Source organism: Dipodomys merriami, unplaced genomic scaffold, assembly GCF_024711535.1.
Source record: "Dipodomys merriami isolate MVZ:Mamm:240054 unplaced genomic scaffold, mDipMer1.0.p SCAF_50, whole genome shotgun sequence".
Taxonomy (NCBI): Eukaryota; Metazoa; Chordata; class Mammalia; order Rodentia; family Heteromyidae; genus Dipodomys; species Dipodomys merriami.
The window spans coordinates 9,756,157-9,771,739 of record NW_027206069.1 but is presented as its reverse complement, the minus strand read 5'-3'; the positions used below and the strand labels follow the sequence as shown (position 1 = coordinate 9,771,739).

Genomic DNA, 15,583 nt, shown 5'->3' with positions numbered 1-15,583 from the left:
ACCAACAAATAACTGCCTTACTTCTTGTTTACATTTTTATTATTTCTGGTTATAGTGCTTTTAAAACCATTTTTACCTTGAGTATCTCTTAAAAAAATATCCTGGGACCAGGGGTATGGGAGAGGAACTACACTCTGCTACCCTTACCTCTCTATCCTGTCAACTTTGAATTTCACCATTTGAGAACTTCATTAACTGTCAGCCTGTATTATCTTACCTTTACTAGGCTTGTCTTCTGTTGTATTTGCCAGTAAAGGAGCAGTGAGAACATGCATACAATGCTTGTAGAAGAAACCCAGAAATTCAGTCTTCTCTGTTTTCTAAAGAATCAAAAACACTTCTATGAACTTTAACAACACTGGTTCTTCTTACCAGCAACAAATAACATACTACCTATGAAAAGGAGGAAAAATCCCCATTGCTTACATTGGCAGTGGCTAGCATGTTCTCTGGGTCAACTAAAGTTCGAAGCAGGCCCATAAGTTGGACTGCTCCTCCAAGTTCAGGATCTGTATCACAAATCATATGTTCTATAATGAGGTTGATGAGCAAAATGTCCTAGTGAGAAAAATACACACAATAAGGATGGCTTTGCAGTGAGCTCTATTTGTCTTATTAACTGTAAACAAAACACAATAACTGCTTTATGGTGGGAAGGGTGCTTGGGTCTAAACTCAGGGCTTCATGCTTATGAGGCCAGAATTCTACCACTACACCATCTCTCTGGCTTTATTAACAGAATTTTTCTTTTTTCTTTTGGTAGGTTGTGGGGCTTGAACACTGGGCCTGGGCCCTGTCCCTGAGCTCTTCAGCTCAAGGCAAGCTCTCCACCACTTGAACCACAGCGCCACTTCGGGTTTCTGGCGGTTAATTGGCGATAAGAGTCTCATGGACTTTCTTGCTCAGGCTGGCTTTGAACCACAATCCTCAGATCTCAGCATCCTGAGTAGCTAGGATTACAGGTGTGAGGCATCTGTGCTTGGCTTAAAAGAACTTTTCTACTGCCTTTAAATTCCTGATTAAAGCAAAACCAATCTTTCAGATTGATTTTAATACATTTTATGTCCTCTAATAACACAAACAGCCTTCTCAGAAAACTCAAGGATTTATTGTTGGAGCTTTAACAGAATATCTAGAATTATCATTGTTCTACTTTCATTAGATTCCTTCTCTTTTGTCAAATGATAGCTGTACTCCATTTGGGGCCATGATGTAAGACTTCTTTTAAAATAAGTTTAGGAATATTTGGGAATGCAATTGCTGAGCTGAATCAGAAAATGAAACTACAGTATGTAGAGAATGCACAGACAAGAAAACAGACCTTTGGTTTTCTTAAGCCTCTCTTATAACTAATGTTCTACTAACTGGCCTAGGAGTAAATAAAAATCAACAGGGATTCAGTAAAACTTCTTGTTCTTCTTGTCCACATATTTAATGGTAAAATTAACCAAGGGCAGAGAAGACACAGACAGTGTAGGGAAACTTCGGAGTGGAAAGCCAGCCCAGGTTGCTTATTCCTGGAATCCTATAATGTTACCCAGGAGGCTGAGAAAGCCTCAGCAGAGAAACAGAATCACAGTACAAATCCAGTCATGATCCTCATGGGCAGAAAATCCCCTAAGATTCCGTATCTCCAACAAACAAACAAACAAACAAAAAACCTAGCAAAAAGCAGGGCTAGAGGACGGTTCAAATGGTAAGAGTGCTAGCCAAGAATAAGCAAGTTAAGTGCAAGGCCCTGAGTTTAAACCCTGGCATTCCCCACATAAAGAGTAGAAAATCAAGAGGCCTTATGTAGTGAGCAAAGTATTATGGAGTACAGTAATAAATGGGTAACCCTGAGATTTTACTTTCTTTTAAAAGAACATCATGATAAATCACTTAATTTAAACCAGTACTCTTTTTCCCACCTAACATGGTACAATAGTTTAAAAATAAACTTTACTAAGTATTCCACTTGAATCTAACACATTATTTAGGATTTAAAAAAAATAACAAAGGTTATTATTATTATTATTATTTTTGCCGGTTGTAGGTCTTGAATTCTGGGCTTGGGCGCTGTCCCTCAGCTCTTCAGCTCAAGGCTAGCGCTCACTCACTTGAGCCACAGCACCACTTCTGGTTTTCTGGTGGTTTATTGGAGATAAGATTCTCATGGACTTTCTTGCCCGGGCTGGCTTTGAACCGTGATCCTCAGATCTCAGCCTCCTGAGTAGCTTGGATTACAGGTGTGAGGCACCGGCATCCAGCTTGTTTTCTGATTTAAGACTTTTCGTAGGCTGGAATTCTGCATGTATATTTTAGTTAAGTGGACATTTTTCTCCCTCACTGAAGGGGATGAGGGGAGATTAGCTTAGATTATGTAAAAAGGTATTCCCAAATTTTATGGCGGGAAAGAGGAAAACTCAGTACCATGGGGGTAATTATGCAATATAAAGCAGAAAAGCACAGGCATTTCGGACTTACACATATTAATACTCTACAATTTAGAGTGCCTTTCACATTATCAGAATAGTATCTGTTACTTTAAAACAGACTTATTTCTCATAAATGCTGTGTGTACATGTCTGAGTGCATACACATGCAATATGCACTCAACAGTTTGTATTTTATGATTAAGCAGTACAGAAACAGCTCCCTAAATACTTTCAAAGGGCTATTTCATATCTTCATTCTTGATTCTGAGAAGCTAAAAACAATGACTTTGTAGGTAAGTTAGTCATAATTCCACATATAGAAGGATAATAAAATGGTTTAATGGTTTAGGCAAGACAATCCAGCAAACTGACTTCAGAATTTTAAAAAGTGATGTCCAAATTTTCAAAGCAACCTAAATTGAACATGAACAAACAAGTGCTGTAAGACATGAGCTTATAAACTAAGAGAGGAATCAACTTAGGAGAATAAGCTGTTTGATATGGCTATATTTTTCCTAAAACCAGTGATTTAAATCTTAAAATGAGTAAAAGGCCCAGCTATGGCTACAGCCACCTATGAATACTTACTATTAGTACAAATAATATTTACCTTGCTGGTTATTTTTTGCTCTGTTAACTTCTTACTTACATCATCATTCTGTTGTGCCTCCTGCATGACAAACTCTCGTACCATGGATGGATTATATTCAACCAAGTATGAGAATATATCAGTAGCAGCACTTCGTACTTGTGTATCATCCATGCCCTGAAGAGAAAACACACTTAGTTCTCTTATAAAAGTAGAACTCAGGAAATGTAAATATCCAAACCTAACAAATCATAACAAAACACTGTGATATAAAAATTCAGCTGGATGAGCACAGTGACTCAAGTCTGCAATCTTAGCTACTTGTGAGGTGAAATAAGGTGATAATAATTTGAAGCCAGGATGGGAGAGGGGAGGCAAAGAAAGGATATACAAGACTCATCTTAAACACTGAATGGGATAGATGCAGTGGTACATTTGCCTGTCATCTCCAGTTATGCAGAGAAGCATAAATAAAAGAAATATTGAGTCAGAGCCAGGCGCTGGTGGCTCATGCCTGTAATCCTCGCTACTCAGGAGGCTGAGATCCGAGGATCGCAGTTCAAAGCCAGCCTGGGTAGCAAAGTCCGTGAGACTCTTATCTCCAATAAACCACTAGAAGTAGTACTGTGGCTCAAGCGGTAGAGCACTTGACTTGAGCTGAAGAGTGCACGGACAGCACCCAAGCCCAGAGTTCAAGCCCCACAACCGACCAAAAAAAAAAAAAAGAAATATTGAGTCAGGTGCTAGTGGCTCACACATGTAATCCTAGCCACTCAGGAGGTTGAGATCTGAGAATCACTGATGGTTCAAAGCCAGATCAGGAAAGTATGTGAAACTCTTACAGACTATTCCAAAAAAGCCAGAAGAGGGGCTATGTATGGATCAAGTGGTAGAGCACTAGTCTTGAGCAAAAGAAGGCTCAAAGATAGTGCCCAGGGCCAGAGTTCAAGCCCCAGGAGGGGGTGGAGGGGAACACACGGGGGGCGGGGGGGGGGCATGCGGGAGGAATCACAAACAGGGCATAAACTCCCTATCTCAAAATAACCAACAGAAAAAGGACTAGGAAAGTGGTCTAAGTAGAGCACTTGGCTAGCAAACATGAAGTCCTGAGCTCAAACCCTAAAAAAAAAAAAATGTTACTGCCAACAAACCAAAAAAAAAAAAAAAAGGAAAGAAAAAGATTTGCTGCATGTAATCTTTTTCTATGGTATGTTTATTAGATTCTTCCTAAGTTACCTACTCCTGTTTGCCATGTGTATTTGTGTGTTCCTTGCATGTGCATACACCAGTATTAAGGCTTGGACTGAGGGCCTTAAACTGTTGTGCTTGGCTGTTTCACTCAAGGTGACACTAGAACTTGAATCACACCTCCACTTCTTGCTTTTTGGTGGTTAACTGGAAATAAGGGTCCGATTTTCCTGCTCAGACTGATTTCAAATCGTGATCCTCTTATCTCAACCTCTTGAGTAACTAGAATCACAATCACAAGCTATCAGTGCCTGTCTTGCCTTTCCATTTTAATAGTTCATCCAACAGCCTTCCAGGAGCAGCAGTCCACACCAATAATTCTAGCTACTCAGGAGGTAGAGGTTGGAGGGAGATAGTGTGACCTCATCTCAACATAGAATATTCATACTCTTAATTATGATCCTAAGCTATGTAAGATGGTACAGAGAACAGGGAACTATGGATAGGAGGATCTCAGTCTGAGGGCAACACCGGGTAAAAAGTGAGACTCTATCAGAAAAAAAATCTTTTTAAAAAGGCTGAAAACATGACTCAACAGTACCTGCATAGAAAGCAAGAGGCCTCAATACCACCAAAAATAGTCAGGAGTCAAAATTCCCTTAACATTCTTTCAGTGTAATGCAAAGACTTGTAATCAAATATATACATTCACATAAAATATGACCTGTGTTTAAGAAATTTATTGGTAATTATAAATGAAGAACAATTAACTCACAAGGATGACTTCTAAAGCTGGTAATATGCCCATGTTTGACAAAGTCTTGAAAAAAGCATCTCTGTTTTGGGGTTGTAGCGTTTGAGAAAACGCACAGAATTCTTTTAAAAAGTTAACCTGTAATTAGGAAATAGGATAAGTGAGTACAAAAGAGTTATTTTTTGCCTTATTTTATGCTTTCAGAAAACCGTATTTCTTACCAATTCCTGTCTTTTTTCCTCATCTGTTGCTTCATCTGTTAGTTGTGCAAACAAATCTGTCAGAAATTTTTCATCTTCCTAGGAAATAAAGGGCAAATTTAATTATGTTAGTAATAAATGTATAAAAGCATGTCAATATACTATAAGGTAAAAATGGCAATAATTGGAAAAAGGAAAGATTTGGTACATGTTGTTCTTCAGAATAAAGGTGTGTGTGTGTGGGAACCAAAATACAGAAAGATAAATTGGAAATTTCTATCAGGAAGATTATTATATTTTAGCAAGGCTCTATTTCCAAAACCTAATTAGTGATCTAATATTTATGGCTTGCACATGCAGTTTTTCATAGCCAGATAATGTGTGAATAAATAAGCATGATTGTATCTGAAAGTTTATTTACAAAAACAAGCCTGGCCTAATTTTTGGAGGTTTAACTCCTTTGTCCCAAGGGATTGTTCGATGAGCTTAGCCTCAGGTGCTAAGACTTTATCTTCACCATCCCAAAGATGCAGCTACTCTGTTCTAGGCATATAGTGAAAAACTACAGGTACAAATCATTGAAGCTGGTCACTCTGCTTACCATTATTTCATCTGACTTATACCTATTGTACTGGAAAGTGCCTCTAAGTTTCTTATATGTGGCAAAGCAGGGCTGGTGGTGGCAGAAAAACATGGCACTGTTTTGTGTGTCCATTTCATTGAATTCTCACATTTCATATAGAAAGAAATCAGTTAGGCTATAAGCTCAAGTTCTCACCATATATGAATAGCTGTGAATAGGAACCTAAGGTGTGGCTATATAACTAGAATCCCTTGGTTGGTGTCCCAGTATAACAGTAAAAGATACTTAAAACAGATGAGGGTAAATCTTTTTAAAGGAAATTGGGATTTTAAGGATTAAGTGGTCTTGAAGTGTTAGACTATGTTAAAGATGTGAAGTGATGGGGAATGACTGCATAGTTAAGAAAGGTGACAGGCTGGAAAGAGGCAGGGAGAGCCCATAACATGCCAGGTCAAGCTCATTCCAAATACAAGTCTATTTCTAGCAACTGCGGTTGTTTTTATTATCCTGTGGTCCAGTTATAAAGAACAAATTTCCCCATATCTTTTAAATAGTTGGAAAAAAAAAGATTCTGCAACCTCTTCAGTGAGAATGAAGACAAAGCTTAATTCAGGTTTCAAATATTAAATTACAAATATTAAATTATTTTTAAAAGGATTAAAAGGATACTCTGAGATTCTAGTAAAGAACTTGGACAGAACCTTAGTTATTACCTCATCTTGCCTTATTTTATAACTGAAACACAGATAAAGAGATTGATGTGAGCCGGGCGCCAGTGGCTCACCCCTGTAATCCTAGCTACTCAGGAGACTGAGATGTGAGGATCATGGTTCAAAGCCAGCCCGGGCAGGAAAGTCCGTGAGACTCTTATCTCCAATAAACCACTAGAAAAAAAACCGGAAGTGGTGCTGTGGCTCAAGCAGTAGAGTGCTCGCCTTGGGCAGAAGAGCGCAGGGACAGCACCTAAGCCCAGAGTTCAAGCCCCACAACAGACCTCCCTACCCCCCCAAAAAAGAGAGACTGATGGTAAATCTCATCAATTCACCCAGGCCTAATTATTGGGTTGAATTATTTCCTTCCTGATGCCCAGTTCTCCACTACTTTACTTCTGTATTTCCTAAAGCAGAAGTAGACTAAACATTGCTCCAGCCTTAGATTCACAAGCTCTAATATACAGTCTAATACACTTTCTGCTATGGTAGGTGCTCAGGCAATATTGTTTGGTATTAAATCAGATGGTTATTCCTACCTTTACTTTTCCTAAAATGTACAAATAGGTCAAGACTTTATTAATACATGCCATACAATTTCTGGATACACCCTAGAATACTAGCTGTTACACAGACACCATACAATTTCTAGATACATTCCAGATTAGTCTAACAATGTTTAATGGTTTTAAAGGGAAAGTAATCAATGATAAAGGGTGTGTATGCATGTGTGTACATAGGTAGTTTGTAAAGACCTTCTTTGTTAACTCAAAAATGCTCCACATATTGTAATGAAACAAAGTTTCAGCAATTTGAAATTATTTGTACTTAACCTGGCATTTCACTCAGATGGAGAATAAGTTTTAAAACAGAAGTGGCAAATTTCCTTAAAACAAAAATACAACCATATGAGGCTAAAGAAAAGACTAATACAACTCAGGATTATCCATAGAAATCAAGAACCTAAATTAGGCCAGAGAATAGGGTCTACTACCTAGCAGTTCTTTATCAAAGGATGAGTGGAAACTGACACTAGAACCCTATACCCTTCTCTCTGCTGTTAGCAACCAAAAAACTCTATGGAGATTTATAATTGTAATACAGACTGTATTTCCATAGTATTTTTGTCTACCTTAAACGAATGAAAAACAATTCAAATTAGTTAACTGGTTCTAGGAAATCTTGCAGGTTGAATTATCCTACTCTGAAAATCCAAAATTTTTGAGTACTGACATGATGCTCAGTTTCAGAATCTGGCATTTTAGACTTTAAATTTTTGGATTAGGGGGCTGGGAAGGTGGCTCACTGGTAAGACTGCTTGCCTTGCATGCCTGAGGCCCTGGGTTCGATTCCTCAGCACCACATAAACAAAAAGAAAAAAGCCAGAAGTGGCGCTGTGGCTCAAGTGGTAGAGTGCTAGCCTTGAGCTGAAGAGCTGAGGGACAGCGCCCAGGCCCAGAGTTCAGGCCCCACGACTGGACCACCCCCCCCCCCAAAATTTTTTTTTTGGATTAGGGCTGCTCAACTGGTTAAGTCTATGCAAATACTCTCCCATCTTTAAGAAACTCTAAAACTTGAAACACTTCTGGTTCCAAGCACTTCAGATAATCTATATATATCAGTTAAAAATCTTTGAATTTATACTTTTTGTTGTTGACTGGTTGTTCTGAGGCTCGAATCCAGGGCCTCCGAATGCTTGGCTTTCTTCACTCCCAGCTAGAGATCTACCACTCGAGCCATGTCTCTCTCCCATTCTGGCTTTTTTGCTGGTTAATTGGAGATAAGAGTCAGTTTTGTCTGTTCAGGCTGATTCCAAACCATGATCTCAGGCTCCTGAATAGCCAGGATTAAAGGTATCACCCTCTGGTGTCCCACTACTTTTTATTTTTGAAGGTGATAGTAAGATACTAAAACAGAAATTTTCTAAAATTGAAGACACAAACAGTTAACATACTATTTTATTTGTAGTGTGCATAGCCAAGAAACTCTGACATTTATTAGGTGCTTTTAATATTTAATAAATTCAGATTCCAAATACTTTACTTGTAGGCCCAAGATTAAGTTTTAATTTATATTTCCTAAGGCATCAAACCTATTATTTTTTTAAAAATCATGGGCAACAGCCACTGTGGAGTAGGAGGGGTACAAAGAACAATCTTTTTTTTTTTTTTTGGACTATGCAAACTTCTGTTTTAGTGTGACAAAGTTCACATCCAACTCAACCAGTAGACTGCTTTCAAGAAAGCTGCCTTGTAGCCAGGCGCTGGTGACTCATGCCTGTAATCCTAGCTACTCAGGAGGCTGAGATCTGAGGATCTCGGTTCAAAGCCAGCCTGGGCAGGAAAAGTCCATGAGACTTATCTCCAATAAACCACTGAGAAAACCGAAAGTGGTGTTGTGACTTAAATGGTAGAGTGCTCACCTCCAGCTGAAAAGCTGAGGGCCAGAGTTCAAGCCACGCCACTGACCAAAAAAAAAAGCTGTCTTGTATTACTTTCAATAGCCTACAAGAATGATATCAGTTTACCATCAGATAACTCTGTGGAGCATAGCGCTAATAGCACCATTCCTCAGATAAGGAAACTGAAGCTTTAAGAAGTTAAGGAAACTGTCTAAGTCACATAGCAGCTATTAAGTAACAGATGAAGCAGAACCTCTCACCACTACAAAAACATGCCTTGTCTTCTGGGATGATTACATCCAGATGTATTTGCTTCCTCTGCCATAGCCATTCACCCTGAAACTAGGCCTTTACTGTATCATTAACCAGAATTTCCACAAATCCTATAGGATATGTGACATTTTGCTTGGCTTCTTTCTTTTCTTTCCTCTTCTAATCTACTAACTGACAGAGTAAGTTCTTCAAACCCAGACTTCTTTCTTGTGGGTTATTTTGTAAATGGTATTGAGATCAATATACACTAAACACACTATTACACTTCTCTATCCTCTCCCCAGAAACAACATTCTGGCCTCAACATATTATTATTCACTATAATGTTAATTAATATAATCAAAACTACTTTTGACTTGAACAAAATTAAAACCCAGTTTAAGAATTTAAAAGGCACCTTGCTTAAGATAATTTGTAGTTTTAATGGTATCAAAATCAAACAGGTAGTTTTAGGCAGGAAAAACAAAATGATTTAACTTACCTGTAACATACCAACAATTTCTACCTTATTGAAAAAGATGAAGGAGTGAAGTGTTGATAACATGTTTTCTTCAAAGACTGAAGGGGTAGGAAGAACCATATCTTGTATATACTGAACTCTGTATGTCTGATGAATTTTTTGTTTCAGTTCAGGATCTGATATGGGAATAACCTCTTTAAACTTTGCTGTTTTTGTTAGAAATTCCCTGTGTTTTCGAGGTTGTGATAAAGCAGGATCATATTCTAAGCATCCAATGACGTCCATTATACATTCTTCAGAAAACATAACCTCAAAAAGAGCAGTCCGATTCAAGAGAAAGATGCCTTTGATAATTTCATATAAGTGGTGGAGTCCTTCAATATTTTCTAAATCCTCACACACATGAAAAAGCTCTAAGAGCTTTTTAATATAACCCTCATTTTCCAGTGCTAGTGCAAGTTTCTCGCGGCGGAGGGGGGAAGGTAATGATGATGCCACAAGTTCTGCAATTTCCTCAAGTCGACTTAATTCACAAGATGGCAATTCTAAACCTGGTGAAGACATATCATCAAATCGCTCCTCTTCAGATTCATCCACAAGGTCCTGAGTGATGTCCACTGATGGATCCTTTCCTTGAACCTATAAAAAAGATTTTGTGGTAGTTGACAAAATCTGAACAAACCCAAGAAACATTTTTAGATTAAGACGATCTCTCTTCATCCCTGTTTTTCTAAGCTAAATCTCTCTAAATGATATATTTTCAATTTTACGCAAGTTAGTTCAAAGTTCAGACTGAATAAACCACCTCTTACAGTACAACAGTCACTTTCCAAAACAGACTAAATTGAGACCCAGTGATCCTTGAAAACCCACAAAATAGAGATCTGATGTCAATACACTCATACAACAATCTCCTGCCAATGGCCATCATCTTATATAGTCCAAGCAAAGTCTCAGAAAGTCTACAGATACACTTTAAGATAGCCTTCAATATTTAATATCTTTGATATACAAACAAGTATCAAATATAATGTTTTTGTTGTTGTTGTTGTTGTTGTTGTTTTTTGGGTCCGGTCATGGGGCCTGAACTCTGGGCCTGGACTCTGTCCCTCAAGGCTAGCGCTCTACCACGTGAGCCACAGCGCCACTTCTGGCTTTTTTCTTTTTGCTTATGTGGTGCTGAGGAATCGAACCTACGGCCTCAGGCATGCAAGGCAAGCGCTCTACCTCTGAGCCCTTCCCAGCCCTGTTCGTTCTTTTACATACACAAACCTGCAGCTTTCTTGATCCCCCAGAAACTTTCTACTATAATTTCCTTCTTTATGGCATCTTAGAAGCTCTTACAAAAAAAGATACTTAGAAAATCTTTGATTAGATATACCTCAAGGTAACAGATTTTGAAATGAAACAATGTGACCCCTAGAATTTTGAACATGGGACACACAATACAAGGTAGAAAGAAAAATAAGGGCTTTTAAGACCATGCTTATGGCTAAGAGACATTGTTGCTGGACATTAAAAGATGGCCTGGAATATTTATTTTGAAATATGCTGCTAAGTGATATGGGCTTGACCTGGTCAACGCTACTGAAAGGACACCTAGATATACTCATAATCTGTGCCTGCCATAGGCTCAAACTGGCTTCAGATTTGTAACTATAGAAGTTCTCATTATATATTAGGTTTCTAATACTCAAGCTATAATTTTACCCACAGAAAATTGGTATATTTTTGACTAATAAGCCAAATTAAAAGGGACAGCTATAATAAGAACGCCATCTTCTTAACTTCAGATAAATAACCACTTGAAAATGGAGGATTTTTTTTTTTTTTGTCGGTCGTGGGGCTTGAACTCTGGGCCTGGGCGCTGTCCCTCAGCTCTTCAGCTCAAGGCGAGCGCTCTACCACTTGAGCTACAGCGCCACTTCCGGTTTTCTGGTGGTTTATTGGAGATAGGAGTCTCATGGTCTTTCTTGCCCGGGCTGGCTTTGAACCGCGATCCTCAGATCTCAGCCTCCTGAGTAGCTAGGATTACAGGCGTGAGCCACCAGCGCCCGGCTTGAAAATGGAGGATTTTTTTTAGCTCTTTCTAGATTAAAAAAAAACAATTGGTGAACAGAATTCAGAAGTAACAAAAGTGCATATAATAAGGCAATATCCATAAAAGAATATCTAAGAATATAAACTATGTGAAAGTTAAAAGCAAAGACCAAAATGGCTGAGTTCAAGCCCAAGGGCCTACATACACACCTACAAAAAAAAAAAACAAAAAAAAAAAAACAACTCCCCCCCCCCCCCCATTGTTGGGCTTGAACTCTGGGCCTAAGTGCTGTCCCTGCGCTCTTCAGCTCAAGGCAAGCGCTTCCGCAGCGCCACTTCCTGTTTTCTAGTGGTTTATTGGAGTCAAGTCTCCCGGACTTTCCTGCCGGGCTTGCTTTGAACCGAAATCCTCAGATCTCTGCCTCCTGAGTGGCTAGGATTACAGGCATGAGCCATGGGCGCCCAGCTTAAAAAAAAAAAAGCTCTTAAGGTAAAGAGCAGACAATATTAAAGGAGTCCAAGCATGACAGTTATAGATTTGAGTTCAGGTTTGAGTGAAAGATTGGCCTGAAATAAGGCTGTGTCCAGGCTCAGACTACTTCAAAGAAAAGTAAGCAATGTCTGAATAATAGCTATTTTATTACAAGCTTGAACCCATTAATTTCATTTTCCTATAGCAAATTCTACAGGACAATAAAGTGATTAAAGTAAGTGCTAGATAAAAAGCGTAGGTAAAGGTGAAAAGCATTCCAATATTAATTGGGGCTGGGAAGGTGGCTCAATGGTAGAGTGCTTGCCTTGCATGCATGAGGCCCTGGGTTCGATTCCTCAGCACCACATAAGCAGAAAAAAGCCAGAAGTGGCACTGTGGCTCCAGTGGTAGAGTGCTAGCCTTGAGCTGAAGAGCTGAGGGACAGCACCCAGGCCCAGAGTTCAAGCCCCAAGACTGGCAAAAATAAACAAACAAATAAATAAATAAATATTAATGTTCTTCATATAGTAGATAAGGAAAAGCACAGACAGCTCTATAAAAATCACAGCTGAGTAGGTTATATAGAAGAAATAAATCCTATAGGTCAATCATAACTCAAGGACACCTTAGCTTTTATTAATAAGACTGTGGCTCTCAAGTTTCAGGTACAATCACCAAAGATGTCAAAGACGTCTTATTGAGGGACTGAATGGTAACACCTAAGAGAAGGGTAGAAGGGTAGAACATGACAAGCTTGTGAACATTTTTTGTTTTTACATTTTTACTTTTTTTTTTTGGTTGGTTGTAGGTTTGAACTCTGGGCCTGAGCACTTCAGCTCAAGGCTAGTGCTCTACCCCACAGCGCCAATTCCAACTTTTTCTGTTTATGTGGTGCTGAGGAATCGAACCCAGGGCCTTATGCATGGGAGACAAGCACTCTACCAATTGAGCCACCTTCCCAGCCCCATTTTACTTTTTTTGTGTGTGTGTGGGGGGGGGGGGGGGCGGTTAGGGGTAGGTAGAAGTCATGGGGCTTGAATTCTGAGCGTGGGCGCTGTTCCTGTACTCTTCAGCTCAAGGCAAGCGCTCTACCACTTGAGCCACAGCACCACTTCTGAGTTTTTTTTCTAATGGTTTATTGGAGATAAGAGTCTTACGGACTTTCCTGCCCGGGCTGGCTTTGAACTGTGATCCTCAGATCTCAGCCTCCGGAATAGCTAGGATTACAGGGATGAGTCACCAGCGCCCGGCCATTTTTACTTTTTTGAGACAAGCTTTCACTATGTAGCCCAAGAGGGCCTCTTCCTGGGCTTATACATGTGTATCACTACACTTGGCAAAACAAAAAACTATAAAAACAGTATATTGCTTTTTTATTTTGAAAATTACCTGACATATTTTCTCCCAAATTTCATCACATCCAGCTTTTTCTTGAAAGCTAAGGGCCAAGTCATAATTTTCTGCTTCAGACCACACAATCAGAGTGTCCTTTGGATAAAAAAAAAAAGTCTGATTAACATAACACCAACTACCTACATACAGAGCAGTTGAAATATGACATAATATTTACTTTTTACAACACTACTATTGGTAGTTATCAATGTCTTTTTACACTTTGTCAAATCTATAAAACAAAAACAATGTTTTCTTAAGGACAAAGTCTGATCAACATATGAAAGAGTACAAAAAGATACTCATGACAAAAAAAAAAAAAAAAAAGGAGGGGGCTATTAGTAAAAAAAAAAAAAAAAAAAAACTTTTCCCCTCTCTTACCAACAGGAATTTATTTATTTTTGCAGTACCGAGTATTGAACTCATTCATGGCCTCATTTTTGCATTTTATGCTACCACTTGAGCACACCTTTTTGCAATGGTTATTTTAAGGCAGGGTTGCTTTATGCCCTGGCTGGACTAGGCTGTGATCCTCCCACTTGTGCTCCCCTGTGCTGCTGAAAATGACAGGTGCATGCCACTGCACCTAGCCTTTGGTTGAGATGGAGTCTCAAGAACATTTATGACTAGAGGCTAGCCTGGAACAATGACCCAGCCCCTCCTCCAATCTCTGCCACACAAGTATCAGGATTATAGGCTTGAGCCATTATGCCTACCTAATCAATAGATATTCTTTATTTGGAGCATGTGAGGTCTACAAAGCCCTCAAAACTACCAGATAAAGTCATGTGAGCACTTACCTACACAAAGGTTTTTAACTTTCACCAAAGTGCTGTTTTGAAGAAGCACTACATTCCTATCACCCTTCATTCCTATTCAGACAGAACTTTATACTTACAATTTATTTACTTATTTTCAGATAGGGTCTCAGTACGTTTCCAGGCTGGGCCTGAATTCTTGTCTTAACCTCCCAGACTTAGTCTCCAGAGTAATTAGGATTATAGAACCATTCTAGGACCCAGCTCAAAACTTTTGCATTTTACAACAAGAAGTTCACTGAGACTTGAATTAAGGGCGTGGGTCCTGTCCTTTAGCTTTATTGCTCAAGGCTGAAGCTCCCAACTCGAGCCACTTCTGCTTTTTACTGGTTAATTGGAGATTAGAGACTCAGTTTCCTGTCTGTTTGAATAAAAATAAGGAAACTGACACTTCAGTTTGAACTTTACACAGTGTTCAGTTGCTAAACTACCTGGAACATAAAACAGTTTCACTTGTAAAGGATGTGCTTAGCATGCACAAGGCCCTGTTATCATCAACATCACCCCTCAAAAAAGGGGAATGGGATAAGAGTAATAGAGTAAATTTGACTAAAGTACATTATATGCATTATGAAATATCACAATGAGACCCCTTTGTACAGTCAGACATAAGTAAAATTTAAAAAAAAAACTAAGAGCATGGTAGAGTGAACAGCAACAACACAGACAAAAAACAACAAAGGAAAGAAAAAAATTCCATTGAACACTACACACATTACTAGCAGAAATATTATCTTAGAATAAGACTGGCAAAATATATTGTCATCTGTTCTGACTTATTTTTTCAACTTAGGGAAATAGATAATTTTCATTTACTACTAATTGAGGGGATAACATACAAGATAAAAATATAACATCCTCATTTTTACCTGTTGTTTCTGGTATGCAGTGTTAGGGTTTATTTTGGACTCTAAAAGTAGAGAACCTATAAAGCAAGCAAACAAAAAGACATTACTGAAAAATAGCAAAATCAAATTCTTTTTTTTTTAAAGGAAATAGGATTATATTTCATTTGGATTCCACTTACATTTTGCTTTTTTCTTTTTTTTAGCTAAAGTCACAAACACCTTCTAATCTTCAAATGATAGTCATTATCTTAATCTACATAGTTTATGAACTCTATGACCTTTAACAATAAAACTATTTCTTAAAATTGGGTGATATGTACATTTCTTTCCTTCTGCTTAGTATCAGCTGTTCCCTCTTTCATTCTCTCCCTTCCATCACTGCCCAGAGTTGCTTAATTTACTTTCATCAATGTCCTGTGCATCTGATGGGCCCATCAA

The 15,583-nt window shown here is 38.6% G+C and overlaps 1 protein-coding gene across 2 annotated transcripts in view; it reads right to left on the bottom strand.

Moving 5' to 3' along the window:
* The window catches only part of LOC138810513 (serine/threonine-protein phosphatase 4 regulatory subunit 3A), a 52,890-nt gene that overhangs the window by 17,238 nt on the left and 20,069 nt on the right, over nt 1-15,583 (bottom strand). The window contains exons 2-9 of one of the 2 annotated variants that reach the window (XM_069997728.1): nt 15,167-15,222; nt 13,477-13,575; nt 9,597-10,214; nt 5,170-5,247; nt 4,970-5,086; nt 3,028-3,183; nt 427-558; nt 218-320 (exon numbers count right to left, since the gene is read on the bottom strand). In XM_069997728.1, the coding sequence (XP_069853829.1) occupies nt 218-320; nt 427-558; nt 3,028-3,183; nt 4,970-5,086; nt 5,170-5,247; nt 9,597-10,214; nt 13,477-13,575; nt 15,167-15,222 (1,359 nt within the window). The remainder of the gene's footprint in view (nt 1-217; nt 321-426; nt 559-3,027; nt 3,184-4,969; nt 5,087-5,169; nt 5,248-9,596; nt 10,215-13,476; nt 13,576-15,166; nt 15,223-15,583) is intronic. The other variant, XM_069997729.1, reaches the window with a different exon arrangement.